At 50.5% G+C, this 26,164-nt stretch overlaps 1 protein-coding gene across 1 annotated transcript in view; it reads right to left on the bottom strand.

Moving 5' to 3' along the window:
* The window catches only part of LOC139275617 (MAP7 domain-containing protein 2-like), a 223,728-nt gene that overhangs the window by 122,884 nt on the left and 74,680 nt on the right, over positions 1–26,164 (bottom strand). Inside the window, exon 3 of the mRNA XM_070892789.1 lies at positions 15,797–15,960. Within this exon, the coding sequence (XP_070748890.1) occupies positions 15,797–15,960 (164 nt within the window). The remainder of the gene's footprint in view (positions 1–15,796; positions 15,961–26,164) is intronic.

Genomic DNA, 26,164 nt, shown 5'->3' with positions numbered 1-26,164 from the left:
TCTGGACTGTAATGTAATATCTCCAAGTTTGCAAATGACACTAAGCTGGGTGGCAGTGTGAGCTGTGAGGAGGATGCTAAGAGGCTGCAGGGTGACTTGGACAGGTTAGGTGAGTGGGCAAATGCATGGCAGATGCAGTATAATGTGGATAAATGTGAGGTTATCCACTTTGGTGGCAAAAACAGGAAGGCAGTATATTATCTGAATGGTGACAGATTAGGAAAAGGGGAGGTGCAACGAGACCTGGGTGTCATGGTACATCAGTCATTGAAAGTAGGCATGCAGGTACAGCAGGCAGTAAAGAAAGCAATTGGCATGTTGGCCTTCATAGCGAGAGGATTTGAGTACAGGAGCAGGGAGGTTTTACTGCAGTTGTACAGGGCTTTGGTGAGACCATACCTTGAGTATTGTGTGCAGTTTTTGGTCTCCAAATCTGAGGAAGGACATTCTTGCTATTGAGGGAGTGCACCAGACTGATTCCTGGGATGGCAGGACTGACATATGAAGAAAGACTGGATCGACTAGGCTTATATTCACTGGAATTTAGAAGGATGAGAGGGGATCTCATAGAAGTATATAAAATTGACAGGATTGGACAGGTTAGATACAGGAAGAATGTTCCCGATGTTGGGGAAGTCCAGAACCAGGGGTCACAGTCTAAGGATAAGGAGTAAGCCATCTAGGACCGAGATGAGGAGAAACTTTTTCACTCAGAGAATTGTGAACCTGTGGAATTCTCTACCACAGAGAGTTGTTGAGTCCAGTACTTTGCATATACTCTAAAGGGAGTTAGATGTGGCCCTTATGGCTAAAGGGATCAGGGATATGGAGAGAAAGCAGGAAAGGGGTACTGAGGTGAATGATCAGCCATGATCATATTGAATAGTGGTGCAGGCTCGAAGAGCCGAATGGCCTACTCATGCACCTATTTTCTATGTAACCTTAACATTAGAGCCCGGCCGTTCAGGGGTGATGCCAGGAAGCATTTCTTCACACAGCGGGCAGTGGGAATCTGGAACTCTGTTTGTTGGGTAAGGATACCAAAGGATATGGAGCCAAGGCGGGTAAATGGAGTTAAGATACAGCTCAGCCATGATTTAATTGAATGGCGAAACAGGCTCGAGGGGCTGAATGGCCGCCTCCTGTTCCTATATTTCTTCTGAATACTGAGCACAGCTTCAGACTTTGGTTTGCAAGAATCTTCAAGAAAGGTAGATTATGTTTAATGGTTGTGTGGTGTATGTAGCACACAAATCACTGACTCCACACGGTCTGGTGTAAGTCTAACTGCTGTGACCTTCGTCCTTTATTGTTCAGCTCCAGAGTGCCTCCCAGGTGTGGTGGTCAGCCTTATATAGTCCTTGTTACAGGTGCTACCAGGGTTTCCCACCGCAGCGCCCTCTGTGGTGTGGCATAGTACTTACATTACATTGAAGGTACTGGGACGATACTCACATCATTACATAACATCACCTCCCCCGCCCCCCCCAACCTGGACGCAGGACAACGATACACACATCATTACATAACATCACACTTGTCCAACGGAAGGCAGGTGGGCATAGACAGTGCGTTAGTATGGTACATGTTATCTGGTACATTAACTGGTTATTGACTGGTAGCGGAACCTTGATTTTCTTGTTAGCTGTTATCATTAATTGTACTTCATCCATTATTTTACACAAATACAGTGGCCATTCAGCATAAAAAAGGTAATTCTTATTATAAATTCACTATCTCACATTAACATAGCTCATTTTAGACTCGCTCTGCCAAACAGAAGTCCTTTGTGGGGACCACCTCTTTGTAAGGCCCTTTTAAAGACTCCCAGGTGCATTTCCTCTTTAAGGCGCCATCTTTGATGCAGGAGGATTCCACGAGGCTTCTCCTTGGGCGCCGCCATCTTTGATGCTCTGCAGCTCCGACACGAGGCCGACGTCATCTTCTTCTCCGCCGCTCCGGATGCCCTCCGCCGTCACAGCCTCTGCTCCCCTCCGCTGCCACCTGACTTGCCGCCTCTCCAGCGGCCGCACTTGCCGCCTCCCCCGTGGCCTCCGTAGCGGCCTCCCCTGCGGCTGCCATGGCCGCCGCCCGACGTTACCTCTTCCTCTGCGGGGCTCTTCCGAACCGCCGGCCCCTGGATCCCTCAGCACCCCGCCCGCAGCGCCCCGCCGGCTCAACCCCCCCCACTAGGCCCCTCTGTGCAGGGCTGCTTGCCTGTGGAGGCTGGGGCTGCAGGATCTCTGTGTGAGATCCGGGCCTGGGACTTGCCTGTGGGGATTAAGGCTGCAGGGTCTCTGTGTGAGATCCGGGCCTGGGACTTGCCTGTGGGGGCTGAGGCTGCAGGGTCTCTGTGTGAGATCCGAGCCTGGGACTTGCCTGTGGGGGCTGAGGCTGCAGGGTCTCTGTGTGAGGTCCGGGCCGGGGACTTGCCTGTGGGGGCTGAGGCTGCAGGATCTCTGTGTGAGGTCCGGGCCTGGGACTTGCCTGTGGGGGCTGGGGCTGCAGGGTCTCTGTGTGAGGTCCGGGCCTGGGACTTGCCTGTGGGTGGATTGAGGCTGCAGCTCCAGCTTGGTCGGCGCTGCTCTCTGGGGACCCGGGGCACGGCAGCACCCCGGGGAGCAGCAGCCTGTGGAGGAATGAAGTCTTCCCAGCTCCCACGGACCTTCCCCATCCACCTCCGGCCGAGGAGTGTCGGCCCATCGCCTGCAATGACCCACAGAGGTAAACTGTGCGTCTCGTCCCGGTGGGATACCTGCACCATCGCTCTACCGAGAACAGGTATCAGTTCCCTGGTGTAGGTACGCAGCTTCACTGTGACCGGGACCAGCTTGGGTCGTGCAACTGGGTTAATCCACAGTTTATCAAAAGTTCTACGACTCATCAACAACAGACCCGAGCCCGTGTCCACTTCCATACTCACTGGGACTCCGTTGATTCTTACTTCCCTTATCACTGGGGGCGAATCGTCGGTGCACGTATACAGTCCCAACACCTCATCATCTTCTACCTGCTCCTCGCTGAACAGTGGATCATCCTCCATCTCCTCAGCCACATGGTGAGTCCGGTTTCTTTTACACATACGCTGAAGGTGGCCTTTAACGTGGCAGGAATTGCACGTATACTCCGCAAACCTGCACCGGTGAGCTCCATGGCTTCCTCCACAACGCCAGCATGGTGCTGCTTGATTGGCCCTACTCGGCGGACTCTGAGTTCCAGGATCCCGAGGTCCGTGCTCTCTGCCCCGGGCAGAGCCACGTTCTGCAGTTTTGTCCGTGGTGGGCGCTATCCTATGGACAGTGCCTGCCGGGTTCGAGACTGTGTGGATTATTTGCTTGGTGCTGCAAGTCGAGGTCATATGTGCCCGGCTGATGGCGATGGCCTTTGTCAGAGTGACTGTGGGTTCCGTGGCCAACAGCTTGTGAAGGAGGCCCTCGTGGCCAATCCCCATAACGAAAACGTTCCGCAAAGCCTCGTCAAGGTGTGCGCCAAAATCACACGGCGCCGCGAGTCTCCTGAGGTCCGCAGCATATTTGGTGATATCCTGGCCCTCGGGTCTGCAGTGATGGTAAAATTTGTATCTGGCCGTGAGGATGCTCTCCTTCGGTTTCAACTGGTCACGAATGAATTCAGTCAGCTCCTCGTATGACTTGTCCCTGGCGCTCCCAGGTGCCAGCAAATTCCTGACGAGACAGTAAACCTGATCTCCACAACTGGAGAGCAATATCGCCTTACGCTTCTCTCTCATTGCGTCCGTGTCCTCCGTCAGGTCATTTGCTGTGAAGTAGTACTCGAGCCTTTCCGTAAAGACCTCCCAATCATTGCCCACGGTAAAATCCTTTAGTGAGCCCAGAGTAGCCATGGTTGCATGGAGTTCATCCGCTTCCTCGTTGCCAATGTGGTGAATGTAGCACACAATCACTGACTCCACACGGTCTGGTGTAAGTCTAACTGCTGTGACCTTCGTCCTTTATTGTTCAGCTCCAGAGTGCCTCCCAGGTGTTGTGGTCAGCCTTATATAGTCCTTGTTACAGGTACTACCAGGGTTTCCCACCGCAGCGCCCTCTGTGGTGTGGCATAGTACTTACATTACATTTAAGGTACTGGGACGATACTCACATCATTACATAACATCACCTTCCCCCCCCCCCCCCCCCCCAGCCTGGACGCAGGACAACGATACACACATCATTACATAACAGGTTGCAATGTATTTTTATGTCTCAGTGTCAGCTATGGCTCAGTGGGTAGCACTCTTGTTTCTGAGTCAGAAGGTTGTGGGTTCAAGTCCCACTCCAGGGACATCAGCACAAAAATCCAGCTCAATGCTGTTACTCAGAGGTGTTGTTTTTTGGATGAGTCATTAAACCGAGGCCCCGTCTGCTCTCAGGTGGATGTAAAAGATCCCGTGGCACTATTTCGAAGAAGAGCAGTGGGAGTTATCCTTGGTGTCCTGGCCAATATTTATCCCTCAAACGCCATAATCAAAACAGATTATCTGGTCATTATCACATTGCTGTTTGTGGGAGCTTGCTGTGCGCAAATTGACTGTCGTGTTTCCCACATTACAACAGTGACTCCACTCCAAAAGTACTTCTTGGCTGTAAAGCACTTTGAGACGTCTGGTGGTCGTAAAAGGCGCTATATAAATGCAAGCCTTTCTTTTCTTTCAAACATTGCTACTTTCTGACCAATTCTTCCTCTTCTCTCTCCTGGAGAGTTGTGCCTTGCTGATGTAGGGTTCCATGGACACTGGACACTTCACAATACCTTGCACAAATGACCATTACTCAAGTGTAATTCATACCATCACAGTCAACAACAACAACCTGTATTTATATAGCGCCTTTAACGTAGTGAAACGGCCAAGGCACTTCACAGGAGTAGTGTGCGAAAAGATTTGACACCAAGCTGCATAAGGAGAAATTAGTGCAGGTGACCAATGGTCAAAGCAGTAGGTTTTAAGGAGCGTCTTAAAGGAGGAAAGAGAGGTAGAGAGGCGGAGAGGTATAGGGAGGGAGTTCCAGAGCTTGGGGCTCAGGCAACAGAAGGCACGGCCACCGATGGTTGAGCGATTATAATCAGGGATGCTCAGAAGGGCAGAATTTGAAATGCGTGACATCTCGAGTATTGTGAGGCTGGAGGAGATTATAGAGATAGGGAGGGGTGAGGCCATGGAGGGATTTGAAAACAAGGATGAGAATTTTGAAATCGAGGCATTGCTTAACCAGGAGCCAATGTAGGTCAGCGAGCACAGGGGTGATGGGTGAGCGGGACTTGGTGCGAGTTAGGACACGGGGCAGTGAGCACAGGGGTGATGGGTGAGCGGGACTTGGTGCGAGTTAGGACACGGGGCAGTGAGCACAGGGGTGATGGGTGAGCGGGACTTGGTGCGAGTTAGGACACGGGGCAGCGAGCACAGGGGGTGATGGGTGAGCGGGACTTGGTGCGAGTTAGGACACGGGGCAGCGAGCACAGGGGGTGATGGGTGAGCGGGACTTGGTGTGAGTTAGGACACGGGCTGCCTAGTCTAGGATATGGGTTTCAACAACGGATGAGCTGAGGCAGGGGCGGAGATGGGCGATGTTACGGAGGTGGAAATAGGTGGTTTAAGTTATGCTGCGGATATGTGGTCGAAAGCTCATTTCAGAATCAATATGACACCAAGGTTGCGAACAGTCTGGTTTGGCCTCAGGCAGGAGTTGAGGAGAGGGATGGAGTCGGTGGCTAGAGAACGCAGTTTGTGGCGGGGACCAAAGACAATGGCTTCGGTTTTCCCAATATTTAATTGGAGAAAATTTCTATTGATCTAGAACTGTATGTTGGACAAGCAGTCTGATAATTTAGAGACCGTGGAGGGGTCGAGAGAAGTGGTGGTGAGGTGGAGCTGGGTGCCATCAGCGTACACGTGGAAACAATTTTGTTCTTACCCACTATCCATACCTGCGTAGTTCTAGCAGCAGTTTATACAAGTGATCAGGAATGTGAACCTTAGCTAATTTCCCTAACCCAATGTAACAACACTCTAACTTCTTCCAGTACTGATGAAAGTCACTGGCCTGAAACGTTAACTCTGTTTCTCTCTCCACAGATGCTGCCTGACCTGCTGAGTGCTTCCAGCATTTCCTGTTTCTGTAACAATTCTAGTGCTACCGTGGTTGAGATCAGCCATCCCAGCATAAAATGAGGACAGGACCTTGGACCTTCCTGGCTTTGCTTGTCACTGGGTAAGCCATTGAGCTATCAGGTCTTGCTGCTCCGTGTCCCTGAGGTTCTGCGAAGAAAGAGTTGTTCTACGTGGGACAGGAGTATGAATTGGTGACTTTGGCTCCAGCTTACCAGTGATGATCCCCTAGTTCCTGGCATTAGATCATAAAGAAAGAAGGACTTATATTTATATAGAGCCTTTCACAACCAGCGGACATCTCAAAGCACTTTACAGCCAATGAAGCACTTTTGGAGTGTAGTCATTGTTGTAATGTGGGAAACGTGGCAGCCAATTTGTGCACAGCAAACCAGATAATCTGTTTTTTGAGGGACAAATATTGGCCCAGGACACCGGGGATAACTCCCCTGCTCTTCTTCGAAATAGTGCTGTGAGATCTTTTACATCCACCTGAGAGGGCAGATGGAGCCTCGGTTTAATGTCTCATCCGAAAGACTCCGACAGTGCAGTGCTCCCTCAACACTGCACTGGAGTGTCAGCCTAGATTACGTGCTCAAGTTCCTGGAGTGGGACTTAAACCCACAACCTTCTGACTCAGGGGCGAGAGTGCTGCCCACTGAGACACAGCTGGCACTGTTTTACACAGGACCTTATCTGATGCATTACATGTATTGGACACAATCAGTAATGTTCTGCTCAAGCCACAGTTTGTATAGGTGCAGGAATACAGCCGAACAGAGTTGAATATTGTGGGCTCCACACGTTGGATTAATATTCTGCAAGATTTTCTTGCGTGAGTTGATTGGGGACAGCTCTAATTTCTTCCAAGTGTCACTGTTTTAGTTATCTCCCTCAGCAGATTAATTAGATTGAGCAGAGTTAATGTGACACTACTGCGGACGGAATAGGCTTGACAGGCTAAATGGCACTTCAGTCTGCATATTGTTCACATATTTTCAAAATTAAAAGGAGGAAATCATGTTTTATCTAATGTCATCCCAAAAAGACATTTCCAATATCCTCGGCACTCCAAAATCTCACAGCCCAAGGCACAGTCTCAAACCTATACTAAAAAGATATGTAGGACTCTATCATGTAGCCTGACCATATACATGTATGCAGGTACACATATAAAATGGTAAGTATAGAGGAAAAGGATTTGTATTTATATAGCGCATTTCACGACCTCTGGACGTCCCAAAGCGCTTTACAGTCAATGAAGTTCATTTGAAGTGTTGTAATGCAGGAAACACAGCAGCCAATTTGAGCGCAAACAGAAATAAGAGAATTGACCACATAATCTGGTTTAGGTGCTGATTGAGGGATAAATATTGGCCAGGACACCGGGGATAACTCCCCTGCTCTTCTTCGAATAGTGCCATGGGATCTTTTACATCCACCTTCAAGAGCAGACGGGGCTTCGGTTTAACGTCTCATCTGAAAGACGGCACCTCTGACAATGCAGCGCTCCCTCAGCACTGCACTGGAGTGGATTTTGTGCTCAAGTCTCTGGAGTGGGGCTTGAACCATGATCTTCTAGACTCCGGGAGGGTGCTGAGCACCTCGAGTCTCATCGCCGAGAGCATGCAGAAATCAAGCGCAGGCAACGGAAGGAGCGTGCGGCAAACCGTCCCACCCACCCTTTCCCTCAACGACTACCTGTCCCACCTGTGACAGGGACTGTGGTTCTCGTATTGGACTGTTCAGCCACCTAAGGACTCATTTTAAGAGTGCAAACAAGTCTTCCTCGATTCCGAGGACCTGCCTATGAATGAATGAAGACTCTCGAGTCTGGCTCATTGAATATATTTAAGGTGGAGATTTTTGAATGATTAGGGAGTGAAGGGTTTATGGGGAGCGGGCAGGGAAGTGGAGCTGAGTTATGATCAGATCAGCCATGATCTTATTGAATGACGGAGAAGGCTCGAGGGGCCGAGCGGCCTACTCCTGCTCCTATTTCTTATGTTCTTATGTTCGAGAGTGCTACCCACTGAGTCAAGTATGGCTAAAAATCATTATTATCAATAAAAGAACAATTTTAGACTACATCACATCATTGTAGACCTCTTGTATTAAACAAAATACACGTAGGGAAGCAAGGATAGGCAAAAGTGGGGAAGGCTGTGATGCAGCAAACCTGCCTTACTCAGACCGCAATGCTGGCCAGCTCTGCGGGTCCCGAGACTTGCTTAATTTCCCAGCCGAAAATAAAGTCCCATTGGATAATCGCTGTAAGCAGCAATAATCAATCGGCCTTTCCCCTGGGGCTTTCCTATTTCCATGATTCACCGGGTCTCATGCCATGGTATCAGTCCGCTGGTTTCTAGTGCAGTATTAGTAGTTTGTTGTTTAGATTTCCACAAAAGACAAATCTCCGTATAATGAGATTGTAATTCGATGAACATGATTTCCAGACAATGGTGAAGCAATTCAGCGGAAAGCACTTCATCATTGGAGCCACTGTCTCGCACCAACATTGTTGCAGTAAATGGCTGGGCACGGTTTATACACTCAGAACACCGAGCACTAAACAAACATACACCGATCCCGTCTCAAGGCCGCAGTTTGCATCCGTCACTTCTTATAAACAATTCGTTTCTCTTGCCTCTCTGATTAATTGTCTCCAGGGATGGCACAGTGGCTTGGAGCAGTAATGCATTGCATCATGGAATAAGCAGATAAAGGCTTTTCAGTATCATTCCCCAATCTCAAGCATGGCACTGGGGAAGTGACTCACTACGGCAATGTGTGATTGCCCCTATTTGTTGGGGACAGTAAACCCCCAGGACAGATTTCCGCAGGTTGCTTAGTCCCTTCGAGCAGCTGGTTAAACAGCATCTTAGTAAAGGCCTGAAAATATTCCCCCCCTCTCTCAGTATCAGCCGTGACTCAGTGGGTAGCGCTCTCGCCTCTGAATCAGAAGGTTGTGAATTCAAGTTCCACTCCAGAGACTTGAGCACATAAATCTAGGCTGACACTCCAGTGCAGTTACTGAGGGAGTGCTGCACTGTCGGAGGGGCAGTACTGAGGGAACGATGTACTGCTGGAGGGGCAGTACTGAAGAAGTGCTGCACTGTCGGAGGGGCAGTACTGAGGGAGCGCTGCATTGTCGGAGGGGCAGTACTGAGGGAGTGCTGCATTGTCGGAGGGGCAGTACTGAGGGAGCGCAGCACTGCTGGAGGGGCAGTACTGAGGGAGTTCCGCACTGTCGGAGGGGCAGTACTGAGGGAGCGCCGCACTGTCGGAGGGGCAGTACTGAGGGAGCACTGCACTGTCGGTGGGGCAGTACTGAGGGAGCGACGCACTGTCGGAGGGGCAATACCAAGGGAGCGTCGCACTGTTGGTGGGGCAGTACTGAGGGAGCGCCACACTGTCGGCGCGGCAGTACTGAGGGAGTACTGCACTGTTGGAAGGGCAGTACTGAGAGGTTGCTGCACTGTCGGAGGGTCAGTACTGAGGGAGTGCCCCACTGTCGGAGGGGCAGTACTGAGGGAGCGCTGCATTGTCGGAGGGGCAGTACTGAGGGAGTGCTGCACTGGTGGAGGAGCAGTACTGAGAGGTTGCTGCACTGTCAGAGGGTCAGTACTGAGGGAGTGCCCCACTGTCGGAGGGGCAGTACTGCTTTCCTCTCTCTGCCTCAGCACCGAGCGACTTCTCATCCTTCAACCTCCATTTCAATTCAGCATGCTCTCTCTCCTCTGAGTTCACTTCCCTCCTATCCTCCCTTAATCTTGCCATCCGTGTGAACTCCCCAACCCACATTCATGGCCACTCCCTTGACCTTGCAATCTCTCGTGGCCTCGCTATTCTAACTGTGTCAATTAAAGATAAAGCCATCTCTGACCATTTCCTTGTATCGCTCTCGACCCACATCCCCCTTCCCCCAATCCAAACCTACTTCCTTCTGCATCCACCCCTGGAAAAATCTCTCTCCAAACTCTCTTACAACTGCACTTATGAACTCCCAACTGCCCAGCCTTTGGTCCTCCATTCACCAGGACATTTCTGCAGTTACCGATCCGCTCAACCACACCCTCACCACCCCCTTTGATGTCCTCGTCCCTATTAAGACAATTACTCTCTCCCACGCTGGCCGTTCCCCCGGTATAGCCCACATCTTCACTCCCTCAAGGCCAAGGGTGCAGACTTGAACGGATATGACGGACACAGGTTTAGCCATTCACCGCCAGGTCTGGCTGGCCCAAATAAAGCACTATCGGGTCCTGCTCTCATCTGCCACAACAGCTCGCTATTCCAGGATCATTCTGGAATGCAAAGATAACCTCAGCTACTATTCTCTACTGCTAACTGTCTTCTTAAACCCCTCTCCCCTGTCTCCACCACACTCACCTCCAACAACAAGTGTGAGGAGCTCATGGATTTCTTTGTCTCAAAGATTGAGACCATCCGATCAGCTGCCTCTGCCAGTTCCCTTCCTTCACCTAACCCATAGAGCCAAACTTCATCTGAGGCTCCCCCCTGCCCCAGCCTTGACCTCACATTTTTCTCCAGTTTCTCTCCGATCTCCCCTCATGACCTTTCCGAGCTCATCTTGTCCATGAGACCCACTTCCTGCTCCCTTGACCCTATTCCCACTAAACTGCTGACCACCCAACTTCCTTTTCTGGCTCCCATGTTAGTGATATTGTTAACGGTTCTCTGTCCTCAGGTACTGTCCCCTCTCCCTCAAATCTTCCGTCATCACCCCTTTACGCTCAGGAGATCGGGGACCGGGGTGGGGAGGGCGGGGTGATAGGAGACCGGGGGGGGGGGAGGGGGGGGGGGCGGTGAGATGGGAGAGTGGGACACCGGGGAGGGGGGAGGCAGAGATGGGAGACTAGGGTGGGGGGGGGGGGGGGAGATCAGAGACTGCGGGGGGGGAGACTGGAGGGGGAAGATCGGAGATGGAGGGGGGGGCGGCAATCGGAGATTGGGGATGGGGGGGAGTTCGGAGACTGGGGGTGAGGGGGGAATCGGGGGATGGGGGGGAGACGAGAGGTTGGAGACTGAGGGGGGGAGACTGGAGGGGCAAGATCGGAGACCGGGGGAAGATCCGAGTCTGGGTGGGGGGGGGGGGGGAGATCGGAGACCGGGTGGGGGAGAGATCGGAGATGGGAGGGGGGGGAGAAGAGATTGGAGGCGGGGGGAGATCGGAGACTGGGGGAGGGGGGAGAGACTGGGGGGGGGGGGAGATCTGAGACCAGGGGAAAAAATTGGAGTCTTGGGAGGAGGGAATCGGAAACCGGGGGGGGGGGGGGGAGATGAGAGCCTGGGGGGGGGAAATCGGAGTCTGTGGGGGAGGGGGGAGATCAGAGACTGGGGGGGCGTGGGGGGGGGTGGGTGGGAGGGGAGTGGTGGATCGGAGACCAGGGAGCTGGAGGGGGGGGGGTGGATCTGGATCCACCTGTCCTCACCTCCCTTCCACCGGCAGGTTTCCCGAGGCCTAGGAAACCAGTGCAGCTAGGGTTAAATTTAGAATGGAGGCATTATGCACACAGCCTCATTAAAATATTTAGATGAGCGACCCACCTCCTGGGAGTGGATTGCTCCCCCCTCCCCCCTCCCCCCACCCCCCGTCCGTCCCGCCTTTACTAAAACTAGCAGTGGGTGGGTTGAGTTCAGATTTGAGATTTTTTTTACATTTTATCATCCCTCCCGACCCAAAACCACCCACCTTTGGGGGTTAACATTTTCCTCTATGCTTCTGTTTATAAACCCAGGCAACCGTATGTTTGTTATATGAGTATTATCAACTTCAGAGATTTCTGTACACACACCCCCAGCTCTCTCCGTTCCTGAGCCCCCTTTAGAAAACATAGAAACATAGAAAATAGGTGCAGGAGTAGGCCATTCGGCCCTTCTAGCCTGCACCGCCATTCAATGAGTTCATGGCTGAACATGCAACTTCAGTACCCCATTCCTGCTTTCTCGCCATACCCCTTGATCCCCCTTGTAGTAAGGACTTCATCTAACTCCTTTTTGAATATATTTAGTGAATTGGCCTCAACTACTTTCACAGGTTCACCACTCTCTGGGTGAAGAAGTTTCTCCTCATCTCAGTCCTAAATGGCTTACCCCTTATCCTTAGACTGTGACCCCTGGTTCTGGACTTCCCCAACATTGGGAACATTCTTCCTGCATCCAACCTGTCTAAACCCGTCAGAATTTTAAACGTTTCTATGAGGTCCCCTCTCATTCTTCTGAACTCCAGTGAATACAAGCCCAGTTGATCCAGTCTTTCTTGATAGGTCAGTCCCGCCATCCCGGGAATCAGTCTGGTGAACCTTCGCTGCACTCCCTCAATAGCAAGAATGTCCTTCCACAAGTTGGAGACCAAAACTGTACACAATACTCCAGGTGTGGCCTCACCAAGGCCCTGTACAACTGTAGCAACACCTCCCTGCCCCTGTACTCAAATCCCCTCGCTATGAAGGTCAACATGCCATTTGCTTTCTTAACCGCCTGCTGTACCTGCATGCCAACCTTCAATGACTGATGTACCATGACACCCAGGTCTCGTTGCACCTCTCCTTTTCCTAATCTGTCACCATTCAGATAATAGTCTGTCTCTCTGTTTTTACCACCAAAGTGGATAACCTCACATTTATCCACATTATACTTCATCTGCCATGCATTTGCCCACTCACCTAACCTATCCAAGTCACTCTGCAGCCTCATAGCATCCTCCTTGCAGCTCACACTGCCACCCAACTTAGTGTCATCCGCAAATTTGGAGATACTACATTTAATCCCCTCGTCTAAATCATTAATGTACAGTGTAAACAGCTGGGGCCCCAGCACAGAACCTTGCGGTACCCCACTAGTCACTGCCTGCCATTCTGAAAAGTACCCATTTACTCCTACTCTTTGCTTCCTGTCTGACAACCAGTTCTCAATCCATGTCAGCACAATACCCCCAATCCCATGTGCTTTAACTTTGCACATTAATCTCTTGTGTGGGACCTTGTCGAAGGCCTTCTGAAAGTCCAAATATACCACATCAACTGGTTCTCCCTTGTCCACTCTACTGGAAACATCCTCAAAAAATTCCAGAAGATTTGTCAAGCATGATTTCCCTTTCACAAATCCATGCTGACTTGGACCTATCATGTCACCTCTTTCCAAATGCACTGCTATGACATCCTTAATAATTGATTCCAGCATTTTACCCACTACTGAGGTCAGGCTGACCGGTCTATAATTCCCTGTTTTCTCTCTCCCTCCTTTTTTAAAAATTATACCATTTAGATTATACCATTTAATTTATATTAGTTCTCCTTATTCTTCCTTCGTACATCTCTGCGTTAAATTTTAGCTGCCATGTGCCTGCCCATTTCACCAGTCTGTCATGTCCTGAAGTCTGTTAATATGGGTTCACAATGTGGTGAAAGTTGCGGCCTCTCCGGGTGTGTATGATGCACTGGTTTTTGTGACCTGTCAAAATGTCTTTTGACGGATCAGACACATCCCCGGGAGAAAGACATTTGTGTGGGAGAAATTGAAGTATTTGGCCAATGAATGTCCTTCAAACTCTTACACGCGGTAAAAGCAGGCGTATAGCTTACTTTTACCAACGCAAGAGTTTTAAAACATAGAAAAATTAAAGGTTATTACTTATTTTTATATTAAAAACCCTGTCTATGAAGGTAAGTTTATTTCAACACTATTAAAACATTTTTTTTTAAATTACCCCCAATTTTTTTTCTCTCTAAAACATTTAATTTAATGTAATTTCCATTAATTTAAAAGTGCAGTGCTTTTATTTGTGTGTGTGTTTTATTTGGTTTTAGGGGTATTCTCATTGACAGTAATGGGAGTTCGGAGTTTGGAGCGCCCATTACCATGAATGAGAGTACTACACTGTGATTGGTGGCCCAGGCCCACGTGATCCCAGGATACACATACGATCCTGGAAGACATGTTCCCATACGCTGGACTGCGCAACTAGGCCTTGGAGTGCAATCCTACCGTCCTCCGGGACCACCAGGTAATTTAGTAAAACAATTTCCAATTGGAGGTGTTCGCCGGCAGGAAGGCTCTGACTGCAATTTTCAAGCTTTGTGACATCTGTAAACTTTGAAATTAAACCCTGTACACTCAAGTCCAGGTCATTAATATACATCAAAAGCTGGTCCTAAAACCAGCTCCTGTATACTTCCCTCCAGTCTGAAAAACAACAGTTCACCACCACTACTCTCTGCTTTCTCTCCCTTATCCAATTTTGTATCCATGGTGCCCCTGTCCCTTCAATCCCATGGGCTTTGATTTTGCTAATGTTTATTATGTGGCACTTTACCAAACGCTTTTTGAATGTCCATATACACAACATCAACGCACTATCCTCAGCCACCCTCTGTTATTTTGATCGACGTGGGTGGATGAGGATAGTGCTTTGATTTTGTGCACATGGACGTTCAAAAGGCGTTTGATAAAGTGCCACATATTTTGTATTGACGGGGATAGAGAACTGGTTGGCAGACAGGAAGCAGAGAGTCAGGAGAAACAGGTCCTTTTCAGAATGGCGGGCAGTGACTAGTGGAGTGCCGCAGGGCTCAGTGCTGGGACCCCAGCTCTTTACAATATACATCAATGATTTAGATGAAGGAATTGAGTGTAATATCTCAAAGTGTGCAGATGACACTAAGCTGGATGGCGGTGTGAGCTGTGAGGGGGATGCTAAGAGGCTGCAGGGTGACTTAGACAGGTTAGGTAAGTGGGCAAATGCATGACAGATGCAGTATAATGTGGATAAGTGTGAGGTTATCCACTTTGGGGGCAAAAACACGAAAACAGAATATTATCTGAATGGCGGCAGATTAGGAAAAGGGGAGGTGCAACGAGACCTGGGTGTCATGGTACATCAGTCATTGAAGGTTGGCATGCAGGTACAGCAGGCGGTTAAGAAAGCAAATGGCATGTTGGCCTTCATAGCGAGGGGATTTGAGTATAGGAGCAGGGAGGTCTTACTGCAGTTGTACAAGCGCCTTAGTGAGGCCTCACCTGGAATATTGTGTTCAGTTTTGGTCTCCTAATCTGAGGAAGGACATTCTTGCTATTGAGGGAGTGCAGCGAAGGTTCACCAGACTGATTCCCAGGATGGCAGGACTGACATGAGGAGAGACTGGATCGACTGGGCCTGGAGTTTAGAAGAATGAGAGGGGATCTCATAGAAACATTTAAAATTCTGATGGGACTGGACAGGTTAGATGCAGGAAAAATGTTCCCGATACTGGGGAAGTCCAGAACCAGGGGTCACAGTCTAAGGATAAGGGGTAAGCCATTTAGGACGAGATGAGGAGAAACTTCTTCACTCAGAGAGTTGTTAACCTGTGGAATTCTCTACCGCAGTTGTTGATGCCAGTTCGTTAGATATATTGAAAAGGGAGTTAGATATGGGCCTGACGACTAAAGGGATCAAGGGTATGGAGAGAAAGCAGGAAAGGGGTACTGAGGGAATGATCAGCCATGATCTTATTGAATGGTGGTGTAGACTCGAAGGGCCGAATGGCCTACTCCTGCACCTATTTTCTCTGTTTCTATGACAAGCTCAGTATATCTTACGCAATTGGAAAAAAAAAGCATTGAATTAAAAACTTTAAATATATGCCGTCGCAACACATGACCCCTCACCTTCTCCTCTTCAAACTTCTGCCTCCTATTCTCCTCGACAGCCGCCCTTCTCTGCTCCTCTCGCCGCCGCTGCTCTTCCAGCTTTCTCCAACGCTCTTCCATCTGTTTCTCGTACAGTAGCCGGGCTCGCTGCTCCTTCTGTCGGATGTGCTGCTCCCTCACAGCTGGGCAGGAGAGGGGAAGGTCAGTTCACAGGCTCGCAGCACAACAGCTCACACACAGCTCGGGCACAGCTAAAGTTTACACGCAGCACTGCCGACCACACAACTTACAGCTCTCCACCCACATAAACTGCTTAAATTGCCGTTAAAAAGTTCTGATACACAAGGAAAAAAAGTACAGCCTGAGCAATAGGATTCCGATTGTCATAATGGAGCCAATACAGTTCCAACATTAACCCCCACAGACACACATCTGTGTTTAGAGAACAGATCCCATTTGAGAATCAGCTGGGGCTTGTTTTACAATTAAGGGACCAAACTTGATGGCCTTACTGCCGCCCAGGGAGGAGAGAGCCGCCGGGAAGCGCCCGCCGACGTCAACGGACGGCCGATTCGCGTAAGTGACCTCCCACCCGCCGAGATGCCAGATTAAGGCGGGCGGGTGTTGATGGGGGCCGCTGAGTGCAGGCCCTCAACATTAAGTGGTCGTCGGATGTATGTTTTTTTGTGTTTGATGCTTTTTATTTTTAGTTCTTCAACCCTCCGTGGGCCCGACTCCATCCTCGGCGGCACTTGGACGGCAAGCGCCTCTGCCGTCAAGAGCTACCGCCCGCTGCCGCCAAGATTGGCGGCATTTGTCACACATTTGCCACCCGCCTAACTTCGAGGGACCCGAGTGATGAAAACCCCGCCCAAAGTACCGTCCGGTACCTCGGCGGCCATCGGCGGTCCTTCATCAAATTCGGGCCCTAAATCTTTGGTGCTCATGCATTTGTTAGACTAAGCTTCAGCACTGGGAATGTTCGGTGCCCGTACAGAGTAACCCTTGCCTTCAAGAGGAAGATGGACCGGTTCATGACTACATCAGAGATCACATCATATAGAAGCCAGAGGGTCGGAATTGCCTCTTTTTGCGATACCTGTCCGTGCCTCTGGGGGGGGTGCTGTTTTGGGTGCGGGGCAGCAGTCCCGGTCCCACGCTGCCCTGGGGGCCCAATGGAGACCGTCAGAGACCGTGCAGAGTGCACAGCGACCCTCCCCTTTAAGCGAAGAGGAGGGGCGTTGAGCCACGACATCAGTGCCGTGTGCAGCGTCCGTGTAGCGCTGCCGATCGCGCCCAGCAGTGCCCTGAAACCCACCCCAAAGGGACGTAGAGCGCGTGAGATGGCGCTCCACTCCCTCTGAGGGATGGTAACCGCAATTTCACGTCTGCGAACCGATTACCGCCCCCAATCGGGATCTGGGGAATATTTCCCCCTGCCCCGCCAAGTGACTTTATAGACAACTCTTGGTCCGTGTGATCTCCTGGACTGGTTTTGATTGCCTGAGCAGGTCGGAGAGGAATTTTCCAGAGTAATTTTTTCCCTTATTGGCCCTGGCCTTTTCTCTGTTATTCTGCCCCTTTCAGGAGATGACATGGCTGTGGGGATGTCGGTAGTGTCTGGTCGTTTATGTCTGTTCTGTACCAAGACCAATACCAGAACCTACAATAATATCTGAGCCAAACCCTCAGATGACCAACTTCTCTGGCCCCAATGTGATATCGGCAATCATCACAACACTCAGGGCTGCACTCAGAGGAAGACTAATGGTTCAGCAAAAGTCACTGCTGTTATGGATAAATCATTGCCTAGGAACTGGATTGGGGCTACTGCAAAGTCATTTCAGTCAGGATCTTTCCATCTGGTCGACAGGATAGGCTTTATAAGGTATTGGTGAGGCCACACCTGGAACACTGCGTGCAGTTTTGGTTTATATATTCACGAAAGGATATACTTGCTTTGGAGGCAGTTCAGAGAAGGTTCACTAGGTTGATTCCGGAGATGAGAGGGTTGAGAATAAGGGGCCGCCCATTTAAAACAGAGATGAGGAGAAATTCCTTCTCTGAGGGTTGTAAATCTGTTGAATTCGCTGCCTCAGAGAACTGTGGAAGCTGGGACATTAAAAAACTGTCTATGTCTGTCTTAAATTTATTCAATCAATAAGGGGTTATGGGGAGCGGGCTGGGAAGTGGAGCTGAGTCCATGATCAGATCAGCCATGATCGTATTACATGGCGGAGCAGGCTCGGCCTACTCCTGCTCCTATTTCTTATGATCTTATTTTATATGCTATAGAGTATCGGTGAGAATCACCGCACCACACAATCCTCATGGAGTATCAGTAGACACCACATGTACACCAATTACTCTCAGCTCTAACTGTCCACCACCTCTCTTGACCCCTTAACTCCCTCTGTGCTGTCAATCTGCTTGTCCAACATCCAGTCTTCGATGAATCTTCATTTCCCCTAGCTAAATAGTGGAGAGATCAACGGCATTGTTGCTGGCCCCATCCACAGATTTCACACACATGCTACCCACTCCATATTATCCCCGGGTCACTGTCTCAGGCTGAACCAGACTGCTCGCAACCTCACTGTGCTACTTGACCCTGAGCTGAGCTTCTGACCCCATAATCCTCTCCGTCACAAAGACCGCCCACTGTCACCTGTGTAACGTCACCCGTCTCCACCCCTGCCTCAGCTCGTCTGCTGCCGATACCCTTATTCATGCCATCGGCACTTCCAGACATGATTACTCTGCCTTGACGATCGAGGGTGAAATGCTTGGAAGAACTGCGACATACGAAATGGATTCCTTATCGAGGACCCCACAGTACAACCTGAAGGATCAAACCTTCCTCGCAAACAGTGGGCAACCATCAACTGCCTCAGAACCGGTCACGGTCGATGCTGCCACCTTCTCTATAGGTAGACGATTAAAGCCTCCCCATCATGCGACTGTGGAGCTCCGAATCAGACCCTGGAGATCATCATTGAGCACTGCCCTCAGAGGGAATTCACAGGCAGCCTACAGGATATCCACACTGTTACACCGGGAGCTTTGGCCTGGAGATCCAACTTGGGTATTGACGTTTGATTTGCTTTGCTACTACCATACGCAAGAAGAAGCTGCTTTCCTTCCCAGCCACCCATCCTCCCTCTCGTTAAACTCCAGTTTCTCCAAAGCTTTTATCCTATCCCACGCCAAGTCCCACTTGCCCATCACCCTGTCCTCACAGGCCCACACTGGTTCCTGGACGCCCAATCCCACAAATTTAAAAAGATGAATTTTGTTTCAAACCCTTCCATGGCCTTACCCTTGTCTCTGTATCTTCCTCCAGGCCAACAGAGCTTTAAACACAGAGCTTGTTGAGAGTTGGGTGAATCCACCAGACAGCGTGACAACAGGAACTTAGTGAGACTGGGAATTCACAGGTAAATAGTGGGTGAGTGCTGCAGAAAGTGCGTTATCAGACTGAAATATAACTTTGTTTTCTAACTTTAAAACTAAACCTGCAAGTGGGGTGGCAGTAAATAGCCAATCAGCTGTAAGTGGCTCCCAGACTAGGTGTTAATTATTGTGGCTGGAAGTTGACAGACAAGCTGTAATTAACGTGTTTCTGAACAACAATAAACACTTGTATTTATATAGCGCCTTTAACGTAGTGAAACGTCCCAAGGCGGTTCACAGGAGTGTTATAAGAATTCAAAAATTTGACACCGAGCCACATAAGTAGAAATTAGTGCAGATGACCAAAAGCTTGGTCAAAGAGGTCGGTTTTAAGGAGGGTCTTGAAGGAGGAAAGAGAAGTAGAGAGGTGGAGAGGTTTAGGGAGGGAGTTCCAGAGCTTGGGGCCCAGGCAACAGAAGGCACGGCCATCAATGGTTGAGCGATTATAATCAGGGATGTTCAGGAGGGCAGAATTAGAGGAGTGCAGATATCTCGGGGGGTTGTGGGGCTGGAGGAGATTACAAAGATAGGGAGGGGCGAGGCCATGGAGGGATTTGTAAACAAGGAGGAGAAATTTGAAATCGAGGCGTTGCTTAACCAGGAGCCAATGTAGGTCAGCGAGCACAGGGGTGATGGGTGAGCGGGACTCGGTGCGAGTTAGGACACGGGCAGCCGAGTTTTGGATCACCTCAAGTTTACGTAGGGTAGAATGTGAGAGGCCAGCCAGGAGTGAGTTGGAATAGTCAAGTCTCGAGGTAACAAAGGCATGAAGGAGGGCTTCAGCAGCGAATGAGCTGAGGCTGGGGTGGAGACGGGCGATGTTACGGAGGTGGAAATAGGCGGTCTTAGTTATGCCGCGGATATGTGGCCAGAAGCTTATTTCAAGGTCAAATATGACACCTAGGTTGCGAACAGTCTGGTTCAGCCTCAGACAGAGGTTGGGGAGAGGGATGGAGTCAGTGGTTAGGGAACAGGGTTTGTGGCGGGGACCAAAGACAGTGGCTTCAGTCTTCCCAATATTTAATTGGAGAACATTTCTGCCGATCCAGAACTGGATGTCGGCCAAGCAGTCTGACAATTTAGAGACCGTGGAAGGGTCGAGAGAAGTGGTGGTGAGATAGAGCTGGGTGTCGATAGTGTATATGTGGAAACTGACGCTGTGTTTCCTGATGATGTCGCCAAGGGGCAGCGTGTAGATGAGAAATAGAAGGGGGCCAAGGATAGATCCTTGGGGGACACCAGAGGTAACGATGCGGGTGGGAAGAGAAGCCGTTGCAGGTGATTCTCTGGCTACGATTAGATGGATAAGAATGGAACCAGGCGAGTGCAGTCCCACCCAGCTGGGCGATGGTGGAGAGGCATTGGGTGAGGATAGTGTGGTCATACGTGTGAAAGGCTGCAGACAAGTCAAGAGGGATGAGGAGGGAGAGTTTGCCTTTGTCGTAGAAGGTATATATTAGAGGATATCTGCTAAATGTACAGAGCCCGAGGAGAGTTGGGTCAATCTGCTAAACAGAGTGATGGTGGGAATTTGGTGAGTGTCGCAACTAGGTACAGAGCAGGAAGCAGGTGCTGAGTTATTTAATCCAAGCGGAAAGAGTAAATAATCAGAGTAATTAATTAGATCTAAAGGGATAAAATTAAAATTAATTAAATAGAGGATAGCATGAAATACAAATCTGGTGTAGATCAATAATAAATAGGAGTTGAGGGAATACTAAAATAAAGAAGTTAAAGAACAATAAATAAAACAATTAGTTGCAAATTAATCTGAAATCGAGTTAAATCCATCTTCTAAAATATAATCTAGATCTCAAGTAATTTATTATATCTAGAATTAAATTACTACTTGTAAATATGAAACCTAGTAATGGCTGTGCTGGCTGATCTCCCTGGTTCTGAGAGTGCGAGCCCTGCCAAATGGCCCACACTGACAGCGGGGCGGAAGTCCGCTCTGAAGCTGCCTTCGTGTCAGTTTCTCAACTGTCAGGTCTGCGTGTGGATCACAGACCCGACACCAAGCAGTGGACCAGGTAATTAAGATGTTTAAGAGGTAATTTAAAGGTATTTAAAAGGATTTTACGCAGGCACTTAACATTTTACCAAGTTTTCAATTAGTTTTCCGTCTCTCGGGGAACATACCAGGTAAGTGGAGTCGGGTTCTCAGTGACTCTATTGCTTTAGCTAGTTGACAGCTGCAGAAATGGTATGAAAGCTACCATTTCACAACTGTTCACTTTCCAGTGTCAGAAGCTGAAGTCTTCAGGATTTGGAAGAAACTTCTGAGCTGTATGCAGATTGGAAATGTTTACAGTGAACGCTCTATTTACTGTCACCTCCTTGGAGCAACCTCTCTCACCATTGACAGATCGCTTCTGTCATATCAACCTCACCTGCCATCTATTCCAGCAGCATCGGTGCCCTTGAAAAAAATCTCACCTTGGTCCTCAGAATCCTACCACGATCAGCCCCAACACCAACATCACTAAACACACCAGCATCACCACCAACCTCCGCAATCACCTGATGCTGCACAGTACACAGGGCATCAGTACCTGACCACACTGCTGCCCAGGAGGCCAGTGATGGCCTCACCACGGCCACATTTACTTCACTTGACACTGTACACCCTGGCTGCCACATGATGCGTCAGGTTGGCACCACCCCACACCAGCTCCATAAAGCATCCCTGCAATGTCCAACCCCTTCCTTTCACATTCATCACCATTGTGTGGGGGGGGGGGGGGGTACCCTTATGTCTCACCATTCACTGCAACCCACTAAACCACTTCCAAAGGTGCCCACAAATCTGTCCAAAAACGCAAAGGTACTAAAATTGCCCCTCTCCTTAAGGCCTGTTACCCGCAAATCGGCGGCCAGGCTGTAGCGTGGAGAGGCCGCCGACGTTTGGTGGAATGGCCGCTGCTCGCCCAATTGCCCTTCCGAGGTTTCCCAGTGGTGCCCCGATCCCCCCCACTGGTTCTCTGCCACCGATCCGTGGTAAGTGTGTCATGACCGTGCGCACCGCCGATCTAACCCCCGATGGCGACATTGCCTTCGGAAAACATTCGGCCCGCCCAGCGGTACCAAAACAAGCTTTTACCGGTGGCCCAGTGAGGCTGTGGTCTTCTGCAGCAGCAGTGCGGCTTCCCTTAAAGGGGAGGGCACACTGTCGCTGCCGCCATGTTTTTGTTTGTCAGCCTACTGCCAATTATGCCCCTGGGTTCAGCCGGGCCGCCAACAGGCTGTCTTGGGTGCCAGGCCGCTGGCCCGGCCAAAACCCTCCCTGGTGGCCCAGTGGGCCAAAATTTAAAAACCGCAGAGGCTCTCCCCTTTTAGTGAAGGATGAGAGCTGTGGTGACGCAGCGCCGTGATGTCATCATCGCGGCGGTCATTCCGCACCCCCTCCAAGCTCTGCCCTCAGGTGATGTCACTGCCCCGTACCCTCTCTCGTGCAGTCACTGCCCCGTACCCCCCCTCTCGTGCAGTCGCTGCCCTGTACCCCCCCTCTTGTGCAGTCACTGCCCCGTACCCCCTCTCTCGTGCAGTCACTGCCCCGTACCCCCTCTCTCGTGCAGTCACTGCCCCGTACCCCCCCTCTCGTGCAGTCACTGCCCCGTACCCCCTCTATGCAGTCACTGCCCCGTACCCTCCCTCTCGTGCAGTCACTGCCCCGTACCCCCCTCTCATGCAGTCACTGCCCTGTACCCCCTCTCATGCAGTCACTGCCCTGTACCCCCCTCTCATGCAGTCACTGCCCCGTACCCCCCTCTCTCGTGCAGTCACTGCCCCGTACCCCCCCTCTCGTGCAGTCAGTGCCCCGTACCCCCCTCTCATGCAGTCACTGCCCCGTACCCTCCCTCTCGTGCAGTCACTGCCCCGTACCCCCTCTCGTGCAGTCACTGCCCCGTACCCTCCCTCTCGTGCAGTCACTGCCCTGTACCCCCCTCTCGTGCAGTCACTGCCCTGTACCCCCTCTCGTGCAGTCACTGCCCCGTACCCCCTCTCGTGCAGTCACTGCCCCGTACCTCCTCTCTCATGCAGTCACTGCCCCGTACCCCCCTCTTGTGCAGTCACTGCCCTGTACCCCACCTCTCGTGTAGTCACTGCCCCGTACCCCCTCTCTCATGCAGTCACCGCCCCATTAAGAGCAACTTCTGGATCAAAATAACAAAAAAAAGAGTGGAATTTCGGGAAAGAGTCGACCTGAACCACAGCTGCGGTAAAAACCATCGAAACGGGATGGGAGCACCCCGTGTCGGGTGGGGAGCAATTTCTACTCCAAAGTGTTCAAAATAAAGATTACAATGTTTGAGAACACATGAGCAGAAACTCTAGATGAACATTAGCTGAAACACCCAACTGCCTAACCTTGTGTGTTGTTAGTTGGTATGACTGGACAGGATGAGGGCGATTGTGAAGGGTGGCTAGTGAGTTGGGGATGTGATAATGTAGATAGAGAGGGATGGGTGGAGGGACAAGGTAAGTTGGTGTGAGTAAGGATGTGCAGGAGTAGGGTAGGGAAGGCAGAGTGATGGGGATGTGATGAGCGGCACAGCAGGATGAGGTTGAGTGTGGCTTTGCAGTAACATTTCGTGATCTACTGAGATCATTGAAAGGTTTGTGCCACTGCAGCCTGGTCCTCCTGACCACATCCCTGCTTGTGCCCTCCTGTTGAATGAGCAACCAGGCTGCATTGGTCTCCTGAGGAGGTCTCTTCCGCCCATGGGAAGGGAACAGGACCTCTCTGCGTGCTGTCAAAAAACCGTTGGCCATGCTCCCTTTAAGATGACGTCATCAGACCCGCTTCCTGTTAATTGGCTGGGAACCTCGCAGGGCGGGCTTAACAAGCCCCATCTAGAGTTACTTGTGTTGAGAGGGTGGGGTGGAGTCAGGAGCACATTCCCCATGTGCCAACAATGCCATCCACACCAGACTCACCACTGTTGGTGAAATCACGGCCTGTGTGTCGGGACTGTAGTATGTGGGAGTTTGTGGACAGCGAGACTGTCCCGGATTGCTGCATCTGCAGGAAATGTCTCTGGTTTGAGAACATAAGAACATAAGAAATAGAAACAGGAGTAGGCCATACGGCCCCTCGAGCCTGCTCCACCATTCAATAAATCATGGCTGATCCGATCATGGACTCAGGTCCACTTCCCCGCCCGCTCCCCATAACCCCTTATTCCCTTATCAATATCGAGGCACTCCAGTTCAGAGTTTTTGAGCTGAAATGCGAGTTAGAGATATTCCGACAAATAAGGAGGGCGGGTGGGGGGAGGAATTTCTGGAGAGATTTCTCCAGAGTGCAGCCATACCTGAGAGGAAAGCCCAGGTCCTGGAAGGGGAAAGTGTGACTGTTAGGAAGCCAGGTGGGGAAACTAAGGGGAGGTCGAGGAGGAGGTCCCGCACACACTGCTCCTGCCCAACAGGTAAAACGTACTTGCGACCTGTGAGGATGAGCAGGACAGCCACAATGCTGACCTCGGCACCATGCAGCAGAGGGCTGTCCAATCTACCTGTCGCAGATGCATCTGTCCATGACAGCATTGGTAGCAGTGACCACCGCACAGCCATTGTGGCGACGAAGTCCCGTCTTCACATTGAGGACACCCTCCATCGTGTTGTGTGGCACTACCACCGTGCTAAATGGGATAGATTCAGAACAGATCTAGCAGCTCAAAACTGGGCATCCATGAGGAGCTGTGGGCCATCAGCAGCAGCAGAATTGTATTCCACCACAATCTGTAACCTCATGGCCTGGCATATCCCTCACTCTACCATTATCATCAAGCCAGGGGACCAACCCTGGTTCAATGAGGAGTGTAGCAGAGCATGCAGGAGCAGCAACAGGCGTCCCTAAAAATGAGGTGCCAACCTGGGGAAGCTGCAACACAGGACTACATGCATGCTAAACAGTGGAAGCAGCATGTTCAAGAGCTAAGTGATACCACAACCAATGGATCAGATCAAAGCTCTGCAGTCCTGCCACATCCAGTTGTGAATGGTGGTGGACCATTAAACAACTAATGGGAGGAGGAGGCTCCATGAATATCCCGATCCTCAATGATGGCGGAGCCCAGCACGTGAGTGCAAAAGACAAGGCTGAAGCGTTTGCAACCATCTTCAGCCAGAAGTGCCAAGGGGATGATCGATATCGGCCTCCTCCTGAGGTCCCCACCATCACAGAAACCAGTCTTCAGCCAATTCGATTCACTCCTCATGATATCAAGAAATGGCTGAGCACACTGGATACAGCAAAGGCTATGGGCCCCAACAATATCCAGAACTAGCCGTGCCTCTAGCCAAGCTGTTCCAGTACAGCTACAACACTGGCATCCACCCGACAATGTGGAAAACTGCCCAGGTATGTCCTGTCCACAAAAAGCAGGACAAATCCAATCTGGCCCATTACCGCCCCATCAATCTACTCTCAATCATCAGCAAAGTGATGGAAGGTGTTGTCGACAATGCTATCAAGCGGCACTTACGCACCAATGACCTGCTCATTGATGCTCAGTTGGGGTTCTGCCAGGACCACTCGGCTCCAGATCTCATTACAGCCTTGGTCCAAACATGGACAAAAGAGCTGAATTCCAGAGGTGAGGTGAGAGTGACTGCCCTCAACATCAAGGCAGTAGTTGACCGAGTGTGGCATCAAGGAGCCCGAGTAAAAGTGATGTCAATGGGAATCAGGGGGAAAACTCTCCACTGGCTGGAGTCATACCTAGCACAAAGGAAGATGGTTGTGGTGTTTGGAGGTCAATTATCACAGCCCCAGGATATCGCTGCAGGAGTTCTTCAGGGCAGTGTCCTAGGCCCAACCATCTTCAGCTGCTTCATTAATAACCTTCCCTCCATCATAAGGTCAGAAGTGGGGATGTTCGCTGATGACTGCACAGTGTTCAGTTCCATTCGGAACTCCTCAGATAA

This window comes from Pristiophorus japonicus, chromosome 11, assembly GCF_044704955.1.
Source record: "Pristiophorus japonicus isolate sPriJap1 chromosome 11, sPriJap1.hap1, whole genome shotgun sequence".
Classification (NCBI taxonomy): Eukaryota; Metazoa; Chordata; class Chondrichthyes; family Pristiophoridae; genus Pristiophorus; species Pristiophorus japonicus.
This window is presented reverse-complemented; position numbering and strand designations above follow the sequence as displayed.